Here is a 19,316-nt window from a genome sequence, read left to right on the forward strand (position 1 = left end):
AGCCAAATGGCGAGTTTTGCTGTTGTATCTCTCTGTGGTTAATTTCAAATACCACCTTACTCAGAATTACACAGTATTAAGCCCTGTCCTATGAACAGTTCCTGCCAGTTTGAAATGGAAAATAATTACTGACAATAGCTTCTTTGTGGGCTTTTAAAATGCCACTTTAATGTACTGTGCTAGACTTCTTAACTGTTAAAACCTAATTACCTCTTGTCAAACATACAAGTATTAAAAAGCATTTCTAATTGTTAAATTGAGTAGCAGTACTCTTGGAGTGGGAATGCAATCGCCGGGCAGGCCTAGTTTTGGGAACAGTGTATTCTTTTCCTTTCTACCACAAAAATCTCAAGTTTCAGGAACCAGGTGGTCCCTTACCTCTTTCCTCAGCAAAGCTGACTGTTGTCTTGCCTAGCTTTATCCCTGTGCAGCTGCACTGGATCCAGCAGGACAGGGCCAGCAGGCAGCTGGGTTTCCATGCCACTGTATCCCATCAACTCCCTTAAGGAAAGTTTGCCTTGAATGTTGGTGGACACAGTGAATGGAGAGCAACAGCTCAGCCCCACTGAGGTATAGTTTTGCATTCTGACAAGTTCCCTGTTGACTGAAAATCAGCGTGAGTGAAAGCTGAATGCTGTTTCATTAAATACAAGCTCTGTTTGTTTTTCTTAGCTATTGTGAGAATGGATTAATGCACTGCAGTACAAACAGAGCTCCTGGTGCCTTCCTGGCAGATGTTTTTGCTGATGAGAGGCCATCTCCCAGAAGTTAGTATGCCTTAAAATATTATTTTATTTTGATTTTTTTTCTCTTCAGTCTCTTGGTAGTGTAGATTGGAGAAGAAATTCCAGAGGTTGCAACAGCTGTGATATTGTGAGGTTTTTTTGTTTTTTTTTTTTTTAAGGGGATAGAAACAAAAGGGATGTGTGGGAGGGTGCAGGGCTCACTGAATCTCACCTCTCAAAATTATAATTAGCCACAGCAGTCTCTCTTGAGCTTAAAAGGTTAAAGGATGCCTTGGCAGTGATCTGATGTCCCCAGTTGCTATTTGAGGATCACAAGACATCAGTAACTCATGAGTTTTATACCTTCTGCTTCTCACTAGTGGGGGGTGCAAACTCTTTCCTGGTGTAAATGCGGCTATTAGTGGCCTGAAGGTTACACTACTGCCAGGTTTCCAGTGTGCCTTCCAGCCAGCAGGAATCTCCATGAAACCTCCTGGAGACTGACAGCTACCATGTTTCCCATCAGTGGACAGGTTTATCAAACATTTGGCTGAAGGCTGTAAGAGGTGCACGGGAACACTTCTAGCATCTAGCTGGGGTTTCCATCATTGGAGAAAGGCCAGCAGTGCTCTGGGATCTTTTGGGTTTCCTACTGATACATGGATAGAGTTTATGGGATTTTCATGGCATAGGGGGCTTGAGACTGGATGCGTCTCAGAGGGGACAGGGCTCGTGGGGCTTTGGGGAGGCCTGAGAATATCCAGGAGTTGGATTTGGTGATCCTTGTAGGTGCCTTCTAGCTCAGGATAACCTGTGATCCCTATGGGAACACCAGTAGAGCCAAACATGGTGTCTTCCATGGCACACTGACAAATGCACCTGCTTAATGTTGCTTGCTAGGATACCCATGACAGTGTCGCTGGTTGGATCACCTATTCTTCAGGTGAAGCCTTCCAGGTGAATATCTCACCAAACTCTTCCTTTAATGCTCCTAAGACATACTTTTCCTGATAATAGGATGTCAAGACTTACAAAACCTCAAGAGAGGCATATTGCTAGTACCACTTGAAATACTATCCTGGAGTTTCTTGGGACATTCTGAACTTTGTCAGATCCTGCAGTGTCAAAGAGTTTTTATTGAAGCTCAGGGCACTGCTAGTTACAGTCACCAAGACCGTATTTTATTCAGTGTGGGAAATGGGTCTAAATACAATAATTAAGATGCTGTTGCTTCTCGGAATATCAGTTTTCTACTAACTTTGTACAGTGGGTAGAGGTGTTTGCATAGCCCCACCGCAGTCTGGAATTGCACTTTTACGTTTAGTGCAGCATTTTTGCTTCAGTATTAAATACCTGCTTTCATGACAGCCTGAGGTCACTCCAGGGGAAGTAGGGGCTCTTTTCTTTGCCATGCCATGTGTAGTGGTGTTGCTCCAGGCTATATTCTAAATTAATTTTCTAATCAAATAAATTAATTTTCAAATCAAAGATCCACCTTTTAGAAAAATAGTGTGGCAACAAAACTTGAGTTCTAATTGCACTTTTTGTGAACTCATTTTTTTAAAGTAAAAAGGAGCTTGACATGCAGATTCCCCATGGAAAAAATTATCTGTCCTGCCAACAACCCAAGAGCAGAAGGAGTGGAATGTACCAAGACCTGCCAGAACTATGACCTGGAGTGCATCAGCCATGGCTGCATATCTGGATGCCTCTGTCCAAAAGGGATGGTAAGCAGGTTTCAATACAGCAGTGAGAAGCAGGTCCTCTTTGCTTTCTTGCGTTCATTCTCTGCTACCAACAGTCTTCTTGCAGCTTGGAAATAAGTGGTTGTGAAGTATTGACTGTCAAGTTGTGGCTGGCTTAAAGAACATGTACTAGCATTGAAGATGAACTTGAGCTTGCAAAAAATAATTATTAATCAAAATTCCAAAGCCTGCCCTGAAGACCAGTTTACATCTTCCTTCAGCACTGCTCCTAAACTCCTCCTCAGTCTTGCTGAACTTTCTCAGCCAGAGAGACAGGAGTACACCCATATTCAGGTTGATCATAGAGATGGAGCACCTCTCCTCCAAAAAAAGGTTGAGAGAATTGAGATGGTTAAACCTGGAAAGAAGAAAGCTTTGTGGCCTTCTCATGCATGAGCCCACAGGAAAGATGAAGAGAGACTCTTGACAAGGTCATGGAGTGACAGGAAAAGGGGGAATGGCTTTCCACTGACAGAGAGCAGGTTTAGATTGGGTGTGAGGTAAAAAGTCTCTTTTTCTGAGGGTGGTGAGGCCCTGGCACAGGTTGCACAGAGAAGCTGTGGCTGCCCCATCCCTGGAAGTGTCCAAGGCCAGGTTGGATGGGGCTCTGAGCAACCTGGGCTAGTGGAAGGTGTCCTGGCCATTGGAGCAAGATGATCTTTAAGGTCCCTTTCAACCCAACCCATTCTTGGGTTTCTCTGATCCAGCCATCCTTTCTGCTGATATTGGTTCCTCCTTGTCAAGTCTCCATCTCTCCAGCTGCCTTCCTGTGGGTTGTACCAAACTTGAGGTTCCCTGTGAGAAGGAATGTGGGATATGAAACTTGCTAAGGTGATGCCAGAATGTGCCTCAGAGTTGCAGGTGTTGTACCAAGCACACCTTTTTTTTTTTTTTTTTACTGAAAAGAGGCTTTCTGGGGTCCAGGGTTGTATACCACAGCAACCCTCAAATTTAATAAGTTTAAGTGTTTTCTGCCCCCAAATTCCTTTAATTATCTTACTAGAAAAACAACTCTTCCCAAATTCTCACTATGCAGTAATTTTAGCAATAATATAAACATATATTTTAAAAGTTGCTACTGTATTTTGCTGATAAACACACATTAATATAAATAGATTCTACTCCAGAATAAAATGCCAGCTCTAGGAAAAAAGCTCAGGCTTGTGAAATGTCGTGGAGGTGAAAAAGAACAGAATCTGAAGTCACCCATACATTTTCACCATGATTTTAAAAATAAGTATTGCTTCTTTTCACATTTCAGTCTGTAAATGTCTATCCTTTAAGTGAAAAATATTCCTAAATAGTAGCAAGATAAGAAAACTTAGAAAATCTGCTCTACTTTAAAGTTCCCAGAGCTCCAGGGTGAGCAAAGTTTTCTTTGCATTCAGCTGACTTGGTAAAGGAGCTTGAGATTTTTGGTTTCAATTCTGGGACATGGTGATAGTACACTTTTGACATAATTGTGGAAAACAAATTGATAATTGCTCCACAGGAAAAAAACCCAACCCCCATAGTAATTAACCTTCAGGTTTGGTACAGTATTTTATATTCTTTTTCAGTAAGTTAAAACAAACAATTGTTTCATAAAATTGTTGCCAAGAGAGCAGTCTTTGGCCTTTTGGAATTGGAGACTTCAGCTGACTTTGCAATGATGTGAAACACACCCCTGAGTTCAACAAGGTGGTTTGTCAGGTTTTGAATTCAAGAATCAGGCTCACTATTTTTTAAAAAAAATTTCTCTGTCCACTAGATGACAGTATGGTTTAATCTTCACTAAACTCAGCCTGGAATTATTTGTTCTCATTGGCTTCCCTTGTGGCAGAGAATAAAAATCATGAGCTGCACCCAAGCCATGATGGGAGAAGCCCATGTAGAGGTGATATTGTAACCACTGCCATGCAAAGTCAGGATCAAGCCCAATCCCCATTCAGGTGTGTCCTGCTTGCCCTGTCTTTGACTCCTGGCTTCACAGGAGCTGCCAGCTTGTTCTCAAAGAGCACTTTCCTCCTCCTCACCCAATGGGAGGAGAGAGAATTTGGGAGAGCCTTTTTTTCTTATTTCTGTGCTCTGCAATGAGGCTTTGTGCTCCCCCACTCGAGAAGGATTTGGATGGTGACCAGGATCTCCTTTCCATCCTGTCCTTTTCTAACACAGAGACTCTGGGAGCACAGAGACAAAGCTCTTCAAAATCAAATCAAAGTCAAAGTCTGTGTTTTCCAGGCTTGTCCAACAGAGGTGAGCAATAAAGGGACTGGAAAAAGGAAATACCATTTTACTTCTCAGTCTCCTGTATTGGTGTTCTGTAATCCTGCCTAATTTACAAGCAATCACAGAGGTGAGCTGCTGTTTGCAGGAAGGTCTGTGGGAAGTAACAGATTACTCAACAAGTGTTCCTGTAAATATTTCACATATTATCATGCCAGGAGAAATTGTGCCTTCTTACTGAATTTTTTTTTCTTTTGTGATACAGTAGCATATGAAAATTATCAATGCTCACAGATAACTTATTAGCTTGAAGATAAAACCCAATTTCTTACAACTTCTTCCAAACATTCAACTTTCTTTCAAAAATAAGTTTTCTGGTTTGTCTTGACTTAGTATTTTACATTGTTTCGAGTTCTAGCAAATAAAAATGTTTATTAGGTCATAAAACTAATTCTTCTCTCTTTGATCATCTGGAAGGTGGGAAATTCTCCATACTTGTTACCCTTTTGCACAGCAGAAAAGAGAAATCATAACATATGTGCTGAAGTGTGGGGAAAAATATGCTTTCTCAGATTAGTTTACTGCATTTCATTTTTTCCCATTGGAAATTATTAATAAATATACAAATTGAGTGTTAACCACCTTTCTGGAGAAACAGAGGAGCAGAACAGTCACAGAGCACAAAATCCAGTCACTCCAAAAGTAGAAAATTAGTTTCTTTCTGTTCCCAAAAACAGAAAAAAAAATTAAGGTTTAAAATTCAAATGAAATATTATATTGCATTCTGACTGCTGAAATAAAACTATTTCTAAAACTTTGATAAATTAGTAGGAAAAAAACCCTACAAATCCTAAACATCTTAACCAGGATAGTTTGGAAGGCTTTTATTTTTCTTTCTCTTTTCAACTGAAATTTACCTGACTATTTTGATTTCTCTGTTGTATATTTTTTATTGTGGGCCTATCCTATGTTACAATGTCTTCATGAGGACATGGGCATGTCAAATAAACATCTGAGACATGCAGCTAACATAAGAAAGAGAAGTCAAGTGTAAACCAGCACATTTTGATCTTCTGACATGTTGTTAATTTGTCTTTGTTCGCACAGTAAGGGTGAGAGGCTGTTTTAGTAAAAACAAAAATTTATGGAAGAAAATCTTCCTGTGAGGGTGATGAGGCTGTGGCACAGGTTGTGAAACCTGTAATATTGTTCTTCCTTTTGCAAGATTTTTCAAGGTTTAGCAATTAATAAGACAGAGCAAGGAAATTACCGACATTTCTGTTTGATCCCCAAGTAATGGGAGAACTGTTAGTCAACCACTTGTAATCCCATGGATGCAGAGCATCATCCTAAGGGGCATTAAATGGTGCAAACAGCTGCTGTTTTCATTACAAATCTGTCTTTTCATGGTGTTGCCTCCCCAGTGCTGGTGCCCCCTGTCATCTCAAGCACTCAGGACTGCTAAATCTCCTGTATTAACTGCAGTCCATTGATGGATTGAGAGACTTGCAGAGAAAATCCAGCTGCTTATGAATAGTGCTCCTGGCCTTGTACTGTAGTACCACATGGTCCTTGTAGTGCAGCATGGCAGCAGGCTGCCAGATGTGCCCCAGATTTTGGATGGGGTAGTAATAGGCCCAGGAGATTTTGTGTTACTGTTAACAAAATCATAATTCATTGATTTTTGCAGAAAAAAAAATTATCATTCTTCTGGTCAAAGTCCACTTAGGGTTTCTGTGTCCTGCTACCTGAATCCCACCCACCCACTCTGTCAGTATTCAAGACAAGGTGCTCTTCCCTCTTTGTTGGTGGTTTTATGGCTGCTGCACTGGTTGTGATAAAAAGGCTAATAACAGTCTGTACCAGTTTTTAGGGAGCAAGGAGAAGAGGTTCTGATTCTCTTTTTACTAACCAGATGTCTAATCCCTAGTTTTGTATCCAGAGGCAAGCCCTCAAGTGTATTGTGAACTGTGTTGCGGAACACTCTGCAAAAAATTTAGAAACGTAGCCACGAATGTGAGGTCATATTCCTGCTTTTTTCCTAAATGCCACCAGGAAGGAAGGAAGGAAACGAAGGTATTAAATGCTTCTTTCTGGTCTTCTCTGGTCTTTCTCACCATCCTTTGTAACGGTGAAGGCGGAGCTGCAGCTCCATTATCTAGAAAAGCATTTCTTTGTTTCCATCTTGCTTTTATCAAAGTGATTTTTTTTGGCATAATGCATCTCTCCATAAGTCACAGAGCACATGGAGCTGCATATGAAGGAAGGGTCTCTGAGCTGTGAAATATTTTTTGTGAGTTGTTCCATGTGGCAGTTCTAGGTCCCCATAGGAAAAGGCAAAGCTGTTCTTCTTTATTAACCTGGCATTCAGACTACATTGATCTCATTGCCCCATATTTAATGGTAAAAAATAAACTATTTTAATGATTTTGCAGAAAGAATTTAAAGTGGGAAGGTGATATTTTGTGACTTTTGAATGAGAAGAAGGGGAAGGGCTCTCCATTTAGGTATTCCATGAAACAAGAGCCAAACCTATCTTGGCTTTGCCAGAACTGCTATTAAATGAAAAGTCAGCATAGCCAGCTTTGGTTATGTTTGAGTCTCTGAAACTGGGGGTATTAAAAATGGAAAGTAATCACAGAAAAAGAAACCAGAAAAGGAATGGAAAAACTGAATAGTCTAAATGCATTACTTGTTTACCTTTGGCTGTAGTTTTTAATTTTTTTTTAAAGTGGGACAAATTATTTGTTGTTCTACAAAGAGAAGCACAGATTAGAAGGGAGAAAATGAAAATATGGATAGAACATAATGTCCTATTTCCCAGAAACAGGACCTGTTGCAGAGAGAACAGAATAATAGCTCAAGTGGACTGATATTTATCCTGCCTTCCAGGAAATAAATAGGAATTTGAAAGAAAATGAGTGATTACTGCAATTTTCAGATAGAGGGTTGACTTTGTTAAGGGGCTGTTGTCTGTGACAACAGAACCTGCATTTGCACATGGGTGGGTCAGGCACTGTGGCTTCTGGTCTCCTTGATGTTCCTGTTTCTATTTTTAGTCCATCTGGGCCCTTTGTCTGCTTTTCTAGTAGGCCCTTTTCCAGTTTGTTGTGTGTGAGAAGCTATTCACCTGCTCTCCACACTCAGGTTAACCTGGTTCACTGCATCCTGGACTTTCTCATTGTGCCATTCTTCTGTAATGTCATCTATTCTCCCAGTAGCTTGAGATGGTGGGAGCAAGCTGTGATTTATGTACCTACAGCTCTATTTATGTTAATGGCTAAAAGTATTAGTAGCACTGTACCTTTCTCACCTTGGATAACCTTCATCCTTTCTTTTACACCTTTCAGCCTTTCTTTTATTTTCCATCCACACGTTCTGTGCTTGCTCCTGGCTGCTTGCTCGTCCTGCATATGGTCACATCACAGCATCCCCAGGTGGTGACAAACTGTGTGTTCTGCTTAGGTACGACATGAAAACAAGTGTGTTGCTCCTGAGAGGTGCCCGTGCTTCCACAATGGAAGAGAGTATTCCAAGGGAGAAACAGTGACTAAGGACTGCAACACCTGGTGAGCCCCTGGAAGGATGTTTTTTTCTCTTTAGGGGGTCTACTGTGTTTCTGGTAACACCAAATATTGTTTGCTTAACAGATCTCTTTTAGAGAAAGCCGGTTTTTGCAGCATATTAATTGCACAGGCAGCACATTCCCTTTGCATGTTGCATAAAGATCCAATAAAATTCCTTGCAATGTCTGGCAACCTCTACCTCGTGCCCTAGAAATACTTGTGTGTCTGTGCAACTTCTCTGTAGGCACTAGATAGTGGATTTTGCAACACAAGATAACAATTTAGGACCTATATGCTTTGGGGTGGGAGGAATGTAGCCTGAGCTTTGTCGCTAAGCTTTGCTGTTGTGTTTCCCTTTTTGTTGGCTGCCTGAGGCCTGTCAAATCAGCCCCTTTCAGCCAGAAGGGATGTGATGCACCAGCTGTAATATGTTAGGAACTCTTCAGGGAAATGATAAAGAATTAGGAAGAGGCAAATATCTTATATCTCAAAAGAGTGCTCTATCCATTGATATATTAAAAAAGATAAAAATAGGTGGGAAACTGGTACTTTGTTAGAAGAAAAGAGTGAGTGCCCTATGTCTTTCACCATTATCCTGCTTGGTTGCTAGAAAAGGGTTTATAGGTTTAAAGGGGAGTTCTGGGCTGCTCAATCTGCATGGAGGGAAGCCCTCAGCACAGCCTTTGGTAAAGCACAGTGGGCCACTTTTGGCTTCTCCTGCACAGACATTGGCTGCACTTGAGGTGCTTTGTTTCCCATGTGTGTGGGGGGAAATGGTGGCTCTTTTCCTTCAGAGCTCCAAGAGTCTAGGGTGTAGGACATTCAGCCACCAGTGCTGTGAAAATCCTGGGGTTTTTTTGAACTCAGACTTAAGAATCTGTTATGCATTCTACCCTAAAAGTTCCTGCCCAGCTCTGTAGCAACCCCAGGAGCAATGTTTGCCATCCTCTTTATGAGTGGCTGGAGTTGGGTCAGAGAATCAGCACCACTGGAGAGTCCAATGCTAGTTTTTTATTTGGTACACTACTCTTTGAATAACCTTGATTTCAAGTTTTGGGACCACTTGTAACTAGCATGAGTTAGCCTTGGATGAAGGTTTTGTATGGAAATATTAATCTCCCAGTGTTCTATTTAATTTCTTTCCTTTGCAGCTACATATAACATTGTGAATCCATGTACTGTAATTAAACCTGGGGAAAATAGGCTTGAAAGGGAACAAGATGAAAGAGAAACTGATGTTTTTGTGTAGGTACATATTCTATAATCTGCTGTCATTGCATTTAGGTAAAAGTGACTCACCTGAAAAACAAGCACCATGAAAATTTTATTGAAACAAGAAGAGTACAGCATGAAACTCCTCAGTGTTAAGAAAGTTGCAAGATTCCTCACAATAACCATGATCAGCCTTTTTATTTTCAATTATTCATACAATCTTTGATCTTAAAGTAATCATAACCATGTTGCTTCATTGTTGTAACTGCCCACAATTCTGGCAATACCATTGTAAATTGTATTTCCTCAAATGCATAGAATTTCCCTCAATATTAGGGTCAAGGAAATGTTAGAAATCAGGCCTTTTCTCATTGATAAATAGCTCTTCCTCAAATTTTAGCTGTTTTTTGTGAATGTGGAAGTGAAATTGGAGATAAGGTCCCTTCAAAAATGTCACTAGGGCTTTTTTGCACAATATGACTTTGAAAAGTTTCCTGATTGTTCTCAGCAAATATCAAGTCAAATGTCATTTAGAAAGTGATATAGGAAATTACTATTGCTTTGAGAATTAATAAGAATTGAGAGTCTGCATTTTGGAGGTCGAGGTCTTCCTTTTCTTTTGTTTTTGCTTTTTGTACTGCTGTTGCAGGAGTTCTCATTCTCACTTGTTCTTAGCCAGATGTGAACACCTGCAAAGGCAATATGTGAGCCAGAGGTGTCAGATTTGGCGTTTACATCCGACTTGACATATGGGAGACCCTAATTCATGAACAGCAGAATGTCTCCAAGCCTAAGCCAGTGGCAAACCTTCTGTTATGCAATGTATAGGGAATTCATTGTGGAGCTCAATGAAAATTTTGGAGTCACACTTGTGCAGCAGTGCACTGCAGAAATTTGCTAATCTGAATTTAACCACCCCATGTCCCTTATAATGTGTCCATGCACGCATTTACAAAATCTTGCTCTTGTCTAACTGTTAGCAGAGGAGAGGGGGCAAGAGATTTCATGTTACTGAAGTTTCATTCTTTGAAGAAAATGTCTTGCCCAATATTTATTGTGATGTGAAATATTACCAAGATTAAATAATGTCTATGCTCAGGTTAAGGCATTATTAGAGAACTCAGTTCAGTGCCCAGCTTTTATGTTTGTAAAGTATGGATAGAATTCTTGCCCTGCCCTCACAGTGCTTGGTTAGAAAATTCCTGGGGCAGTGAGGATGTCCATCAGCATTCATGGAGCATGTAGTGGATGAATGTTTTGCCATCCTCCAGCAATATATTGCTTATTGATTATTAAATCATTATTATTAGATGTTGTGTCAAATGGTATTCTAACTCTCCACTGATTTTGAGTTTTATTTTATTTGCTCAGTCTTTTGCTAGTTAGCAAATCAATTTATTTCACTGATCAAAAGTCTGTGGATGTCAAGGGAGAGCTCCCCTTTCATATTTGCAGCTTCTGTAGCAAGGCTGTACTCCTTCAGGATACTTCTGGGAAAGGGGCAAGAGTGGTGGATGCTATGTTTTGCTGAAATGGTACTTGGAGCAGAGCAACATATCCTAAATAAAATTCTAGTATAAAAGCATACTCCAGCAAATTCTAGCATAAAAGAATATTCCAGCAGACTCTGTCCTGACCTATTTTGTTACAGGGAAATTCAAACCACCCAGAGTCCTACACACAGCTTGTAAGAAGCAGGGAAACACATCCCTTATTAATTTAATCTTAATGCACTATTTGGATTTATGCACCCACTGCTAACATATACTGATTTATGTTAATGAGAGAGCCTCTCATCTGGTGGTAGAGAGCTCCTGGAGGCAGAAACTGTGGCACTTTCACTTTGCCTAAAGCACTTTGCATTCTCTTGCTTGCTATTTACGTTGAGATAAGGACAACTGTCACTGCCCCCTTTTCTCTGTTACAGCGTGTGCCAGGGGAGGAAGTGGGAGTGCACCAAAAATCTCTGTGATGGCACCTGCACTGCTATTGGTACAGCTCATTACTTGACATTTGATGGATTAAAATACAAGTTTCCAGGAAACTGCCAGTATGTGCTAGCTCAGGTAAGAAGAGCATGTCAAATGTTAAAGCTGCCTGATCATATAAAAACAGTTTTACACCAGGTGAGAAGCCCAGTGTTTGCATAAATCACAGGTAACTATTTCTAATTACTAAGCCAGATGTACATTAGAGAAAAATACAGCTTATTAATGTCTTCAGAGATGTCTTGAGAATTTTGAAGAGTGAATTGTGTTCTATATCAGGCTATCATGTGTCTAGCTGGCCATCGTGAACCTTATGAGAGCACCTTGGTACAGAGCAGAGTTGTCTGAATCTCATCTCTAAAAGGGAATTCTGGCTATCCATAAATCAATGTTTTCTTCTTTTCCTTTTTATCCTGTAGTGGTAGCTTGCTGTCTGGCTGAGTGAAACAAGGAATGCTCAGTGAACCTTCCCTAAATGCACCCAGAGCACAGGCTCTGCTCATTCCCTTCAGCCTGGTCCCTGTCTTGTTCCATGCACCACCTGCTTGGAGTCCCCTGACAATATCCATTTTCCTCACAGCAAGGAGGAGAGGGGGATAAAGGCAGAGCACACTAAAACCAACTTTTGATTTGTAGAAGCAGCCAGAATTTAGAATTAACTAAGATAAAGACTCATCTACATGCAAATTATCATGTATTTAGAAATGTCTGTGCAAACAAGGATTTATCTGGAAATTTGGTCTAAAACTAGAGGGATTCACTGCTGATTGGTAACAACAATATTCTGCAGTTACAGTGGGATGTGTTTCTTGGGTAAGCTACTACTTTCCCCACAGAGTCCTCATGAGTCACATTCCTCCTTGCAGTTGTCCTTAGGGAGGAATGTGTGATCATCCTGCCTCTGCCTAGGTCTTTGAAATATGCTCTCACCTTGATTCCAGCTGGATTATGTTTGAGGAGTGATTGCTTTGCCACTACTGAGAGCTCTGTGTAAAGGTCTTATGGGCAGCAATACCATAGGCTACTACAAAACTACTTAAAATGGAATTCAGTTCTGTTTTCCTTAAATAACAGACACAGAGAGCTCTACACAGGGCTTTTTTCTTAAAAGATGTGTACTGAAAAAAGTGAACACAACCAAAAAATAAAATCTAAAAGACCAGAGAGGTATGAGTCATCATGTGAATGTAGTAGGAACTCTCCAAGTATCTCAGAAATATTGGACTTAGAAGAAAATCAATACATTAAGTTATCTGTGTATTCAGATGTGCCTTGTGCCTATCATACATTTTAAAATATCACAGATACTGTAACATGGTGGATTCTCCCTGCCAAAAAATACTCTCAAAATTATGCATGTGTATGTCACTGGCAGAGTGTGCCTCACTCTTTAAGGGATGAAACACTTGAATATCAGTGCTAAGCATAAAATAAATGAACATGGGAACAGTTGGCATGCCAATATATATCCTAGTGACCCCAGATTACACAGTGTTGTTTAAGGCTTCTTTTTTCTCTGTGTTTTTCCCTGTGTGTGTTTTTCAAGTACTCTGCGTTACTGACTCATTTATTTTCTTATCTGATAGGATTTCTGCAAGGGTGACTCTGGAACATTCCAGATACTCATTTCAAATGAAGGTTGTGGCTTCACCGGAGAAAAGTGCACCAAAAGGGTTATCATTTTGTATGAAGGAGGGGAAATAGAGCTGTTCAATGGAAATGTATGTACTCTTTCTTTTCTTTTTCCTTCCTGTTTTTTTTTTTTTTTTGGGAAAACAGTTTCAGATTTTTCAGTGAGCTGAGGCATGAATGACCTCACACTCAGAGGTTCTTGATCATAAAATGATCAGGTTAGCAGGATTATATTTAACCATTTTGCTTCCAGAGGTATAATGCTTCTTTGGTATTTCTGCTATTTGATATTTCTGCTGTTTTGGTATTCTTGCTATTTCTTGATGCCAATCAGTTTATCTCAGATAATCATAGAATGGTTTGGGTTGGAAGGGACCTGAAAGATTACCCAGTTCTACTCCCCTTCCATGGGCAGGGCACCTTCCAAGATCCCAGGTTGCTCAGAGTCCCATCCAGCCTGGCTTGGAACACTTCCAGAGATTGGGCAACCTGTGCCAGGGCCTCACCACCCTCAAAGGGAAGAATTTCTTCCTAATATCCAATCTAACTCTACTCTCTGTCAGTGTCAGGCCATTCCCCTTGTCCCATGCCAGACCCTCTCCAGCTCTTTTGTAGCCATTTTAGCTATTGGAAGACTGCAATAAGGTCTCCCTGGAACCTTCCCTTCTTCAGGCTGAACAATTCCCACTTCTTCAGTCTCTTTTCACAACAGAGGTGCTCCAGCCCTCTGATTGTCTTGGTGGCCTCCTCTGGACTCATTCCAACAGCTCCACATCCTTCATATATTGGATGCCCCAGACCCTTTCTAAACATGGTTTGTCAAAGCCTGTTTCCAGCAACTTGAAGTGCAGGGAAGGGCCAAGAGATGACTGACCTGTGGCTAGTAAAACATCAGAACTAATTTAGCAATCTGAAGGACTAAGCACACACACACACACACACACACACACACACATACAAAAAAAAGAGTCACTGCTCCAACAAGTTGATACTGGAATGTCAGCTGTCCTTCGCCCTGTTAAATTGCTGGATGGAATATCCACCTGACTATATTCTTCTTTTTCCTCCCTTTTGCTACCAACAAACATGGAAAAATTGACCAAGAATCGTTTCCACCTCCCATGTCCCTTCCCAGCTGGAAATGAGCTTTCCAGAGGGCAGAGTTCAGCCCTTTGCCTCGAGCAGTGTACCAATTCTCGCTGCCTGTGAGCTCAGCCATTGCAGGGCTGCAGTGGATTATTGTTTCAGCTGCTGCCTTTTCAGAAGTCTTGTGCTCTGAGCTGGCATCTGGACCAGTCATTTGCAAGAATGTTCCCAGTGAAACGTGAAACCACTCTATATTTGCCTTGTTTTGGGTTAACATACAAAGCTGTACCAGGTTTGGAATGGCCTGCAAATTGCCACTGAGCCTTGGCAGGAATACAAAAACATGACCTTTATTAAAGGAGTCTGTGCAGTGCACCCTGACAGCATAGGATCCATACAGGCTTTTTGGGTGCTGCAGGAATGAACATAAGACATATTTGTTGTCCAATGCTTCGTTTCTACTGCTAAAGATTCCCTGGCTTGCCTGAGGGTGAATAGCAGTGCCAGGATCATTCCATCTAGCTGGGCTTTGTCTGAAAGCTTCTTTAGGTGACAGATGTTGGAGTCCAGGACATCCCTCTGGCTGCCCTGGCTGTCTCAAGACCCTGGCAGGGGGCTCGGGGACCTTGGTACGAAATCAAAAACATCTGTGGCTTTGATTTCAGCCCGTGGGAAAGGTTGCCAACTCTGTATGAGGAATTACAAGCCACAAGGGTTTGAGTAGTGATAGGCGAATTGACACAGAGTGAAAAGGTAGAATTTTGGGGTTTTTAGAGTGTGATTCAGAGGTACAAGATGGAGGAATCTGGGCATGTCCTAGCCTTCTTCTCCTTCTTCTTTTCCTCCATGTCTTGGTCTGATGGTGACACTTTTCTATTGGTTTAAGGTAGAGACACACTGTCTAACGTAGATGATAGTTATTGGCACAATATTGTAAACAGACTATACGTCACTTTAGATATAAAATGTAATCGCCGCATGAGAGGGCACGCAGATTGCCATGGCTTCCTTGCTAGACAGAGCTCAGCAGGTCAGAGAAAGAATGTTATAGATAAGGAAAAATAAACAACCTTGAAAAGTCGATCCTGTGCATTTCAGACTCCTCCTTTGGCTGCATGGGCTAGGAAACAAGGACTTTTACAATCTTGGGGTCATCCCGATATACAGAGACACCAAGACCCTGAGAGACAGATTTTCAGAAAAGCTGTGATTCCATTTGGATACGTAAGAAAGGGCCAGAAGAAAACAGCAGGTGATTTAGGCATCCAGCAGCTCCAGCATCAGAGGGTGTTTGGTTCCTGAGGGATCCTGTCCTTGTAAGACCTAGGTCTGTATTATAGCACTGTCCACATGACCATGAGTGAATTTTCAGTTGTCTTTTCAGAGAGTTTAAAGCTCAGTGTAATAATATCTAGAGCAGGTTTGCTTAGAAATAACAACAACTAAAAGAGACATAAAGAAAAACAACTGATATGGAGACTCCTAGGCAAATTCTTATTCAGTGATGACTTTCTACACTCTTTTTCCACAAGAATCCTTAGAAGCAAGCAGAAGAACCAGGTATTATTTTGGCCATTAAAATGTTTCCAATTAACATTGTTTTAAGATGATATGTTTTGAGAGCAGCTTCTATTGCTGCTGGTAAAGGGGGGTTTAATTGGCATATTGCAGTTCTGGCTGACTTTTAAAACAAAATGAAATAATTTTTGATTTTCTGAAACAAATCTGCAAGTTTGCAAGGTCAAAAGTTTATGACTTCATGTTTGGGCAAAAAGCCTCCATAAACATAAAAATTCTGTAATTTAGGTCAACCTCCCAGCTCCACTTTGTCCTCTTCTGTGTTTTGGAACCCTCTGAATTTGGAAATGTAAAGACTGTTCTAGAATTTTAAGTGATCAAGTGACTATACTGTGTAGTAATATGTTGGGCATAGGTGAAAGTTAAAAAGCTTTCGATACCTAAAATCTTTTAGTATCTTCCCTAAAGACATACAAGACCTTCTTTAGGAAATCCATGGAAGATGTAAACTGTCTTCTCTGGGATAAATATTTCTCATGATAGCTCAGAGATTAAAAGACTTTAATTACCGTGCTAAGCTTTTACTGAATTGAGCAAGAAAGAATAGTGGGATAAGGAAATGTTTTGCCCTCAAAGTAGGGGAGTGGGTAAATGGTTTCTGGGCTCTTCTTTCTCCCTTATATTAATTGCTATTTGTACTGATTAAAAGTTTCCATCTGCCTCTTCGAGAACTAAGCAGTTAATGCATTAATATGGTGTTTAAAGTAACAGCCATGCCAGACTTTTCATTTCAAATGTGTTTAATATTCCTATTAGAGTTCCCATTGAAAGGGAATTTAAATTAATCTCTTAAATTCTTAGTAGCTGCAGGCTGTGAATTTGCAGCCAGATGGAAAGAGGCACACAGGGGAAGGGAAAGTGATGGAAAAAATTAATAGGCACCAAAAGGAATCTCTCTGGATTTTTCCTGTTGGTGTAGTTGGTTGGGAAGAATGTCCTTCCTGACTCCAGAATAAGGCTGGTCTTTCAGAAGCCACTGATATGGTTCTCCCAGTTCTAATTACACTGGAACCAGAAGGACAGAATTGTTAAGTTTCCTAAAAAGCTGAAATAAAAAAAGCCCAAACCAACAAGTAATTATTCAGTGAACCAGAGGCCAATACTAAACTGGTGATTAATTGAGTATACCTTGTCTTTATCAGCCCCACTTCATATATTGGCATACCCTGGGACCACATTCAAAAACTTTGGAAATGGGATGAGATTGAAATGCTGTACTTGTATCCCAAATTTCTGGTTTTCTTTGGAGCATCTGGATAGTGTATGGAAACTCTCTGGAGAACAGCATGATTGGAAGCACCTGTTAACATGTCCCCCTGGGAAAATCACCTACCTTAAATACTAATTAGAGACACTGCTGATAGCACAGTGTGTTTCTCTCATTCAGGTAAACATCAGGGTACCTCCTAAGGGTGAAAATTATAATTTTGATGTCATCAAGTCTGGCCGTTATTACATCATTTTACTGGGCAAAAGCGTCTGTGTGACCTGGGACCTGGCCATGGGAGTCTCCATTATCTTAAAAGGCAATTTCAAAGTAAGTGGTTTTTGCTTCACCTCTTATTCTCACTAAAGAATGCACTTAACCTGTCCCTGGGGAATGATGAATGCTTTTTTTTTTTAATTAATGCAGATTTTCATGGCATATTAGGTACTTGTTCAAAAATTGAGGGGTTGTTTGATAGTACTGTAGTACTGCCTTATTTTCCTGGTTGTTCAACTATAAGGGCCAAATCCTGGATCATTGGAAATGAGTTATGACAGAAAGGATGAGTGCTGTGGGGCCTCAGAACAACCATGAGTGATTTCTTCTGCATTCAAGAAGAGCAGCATAAGAGCCAGATTTACTGGTGATGGTGATAGGACAGCGATCTCAAAAAATAAAATGGGATTGTAAGGACACACTCCAAACAGAGCCACTGGGCACTGCTAATTAGATCAGTCCTGCTTTCTGGAGTCGTTGGGGACAGTGTGGTCCTGCTTTCAGCAAAGCAGAGTGGGAATGGGAGCTATACATTCTCTGAGAGAGACTGTGTCTGTCTGAGTGGCCTTGGCAAGGCCATGGGTAATTCAATTTTTGAACCTCATGGCATTAAAGCACCAGGCTAAAAAGACTTCTTAACAAAACCCCAAGCTGGTCTACAGTTGTGAGATTAATGCTTTCTCTGCTTCTTTCCCTGCAAGGATCAAGTGTGTGGTCTGTGTGGAAATTTTGATGGAATCCAAAACAATGATTTGACCAGCAGCAGTGAACATCTTGAAGTAGATCCAGTTGACTTTGGGAATTCTTGGAAAGTTAATTCCCGCTGTGCTGATGTGGCAAAGGTGATTGTGAATGAAGCTTGAAAACTAATTAGTGTGGGTTACAGTATCAGCGAAGAGTGGACAAAGAGCTTTGGAAGGATTAAAATAAGTAGAAATTAACTCCTTTTCTCATGTTTTTGCCAAATAATATTATTTATTTAAATCTGGTAAAAGGTCAATTAACTGATGTAAAGCTTCTGGGCTGCCTGGCTTCAGGGGAATGTTAAAATAGCCAATTTGTATGGTAGAGACTGTTCTAGAGTTATCCAGCCCAGATTCTTGAAATCCAGCTATCACTGGAAATCTCATTTTAGAGTTTAATCTTAAAAAAACAGCTGTAATTTTCAGTTAGGGGGAGTTAGAATAAAAATTTTGTTTCTCCCTATTCAAATTTCTGTATCCCAAATCTTTGTCCATTTCTTGGGGTTCTAAGTGTATTACACATAAGTGTCTACTTCCTATTTTCCAAATACAGAGTTTTGAAAGAATGAAATTGAATAAGAAATTTGTATATAGCTGACAAATAAAGCCCAAAGTATTTCCAAATGAAATGTGCAAGGAAATACCTTGAAAACAACTTATTTTGACATTTGTAAAACAAAGCATTTCATTCAGCTGATGGTTTTCTTCTCTTCAAAATTTGTCCAAGTGATCAGGGCAGGGGGTGGATAAAGCCTTTTTTAGATTTTTTCTTACAAGATTTGAATTACCAGACAAACACACTGAAGCAGTTATTCTTGATCACATGAAATCTTCTGGGTTAGTTGCTAATTATGTGCAAGTGTGACATAGCTACAATATTACCTTGCTGGATGTCACTTTTTTTCATTTGACTAAAGTGCAATGAAAAGTTACAGTACTGAGGAGTGAGGCCACAGGGTCAGACTGAGAAGGAGCAGCTTCTCATTTCAGTGTCATAAGCACAGGACAGGACCTGCAGGGTGTTGCTGTGTTAAATTCTATGTCAGTACCAGTGCTCCTTCTTCTTAGATAAATTAAGTGGGAAGAGGGAAGATTACTGAACTATTTTTATTCAACAGCAGCCTTGGGTATTGTCTGCTGAAATCTGATCATATTTTTCGTTCTTGTGGACCTTCGGAGGAGTTGTGGATGATCATTTGTCAGGTTGGGTGTTTGGTACAGTGGGTCTTCCTGTCATCTAAATCTGAGTTAAAACTTCAGGGTACAAGTAAGAGCTGGAGAAAAATCAAGTAGGTGATCTGCTCTGCTGCAGCAGGATCTGTGCGTGTTGTGCAACAGGTTGAAACTTTACTC

At 40.5% G+C, this 19,316-nt stretch overlaps 1 protein-coding gene across 3 annotated transcripts in view; it reads left to right on the forward strand.

Annotated features, from left to right (window-relative positions):
- The window catches only part of VWF (von Willebrand factor), a 134,241-nt gene that overhangs the window by 55,020 nt on the left and 59,905 nt on the right, over positions 1-19,316 (forward strand). For all 3 annotated transcript variants that reach the window (XM_068190569.1, XM_068190570.1, XM_068190568.1), the window contains 7 exons: positions 673-767; positions 2,292-2,452; positions 8,141-8,244; positions 11,381-11,519; positions 13,028-13,162; positions 17,125-17,274; positions 17,922-18,062. In XM_068190569.1, coding sequence (XP_068046670.1) covers positions 673-767; positions 2,292-2,452; positions 8,141-8,244; positions 11,381-11,519; positions 13,028-13,162; positions 17,125-17,274; positions 17,922-18,062 — 925 coding nt within the window. The remainder of the gene's footprint in view (positions 1-672; positions 768-2,291; positions 2,453-8,140; positions 8,245-11,380; positions 11,520-13,027; positions 13,163-17,124; positions 17,275-17,921; positions 18,063-19,316) is intronic.

Source organism: Anomalospiza imberbis, chromosome 5 (genome assembly GCF_031753505.1).
Source record: "Anomalospiza imberbis isolate Cuckoo-Finch-1a 21T00152 chromosome 5, ASM3175350v1, whole genome shotgun sequence".
NCBI classification, from domain to species: domain Eukaryota; kingdom Metazoa; phylum Chordata; class Aves; order Passeriformes; family Viduidae; genus Anomalospiza; species Anomalospiza imberbis.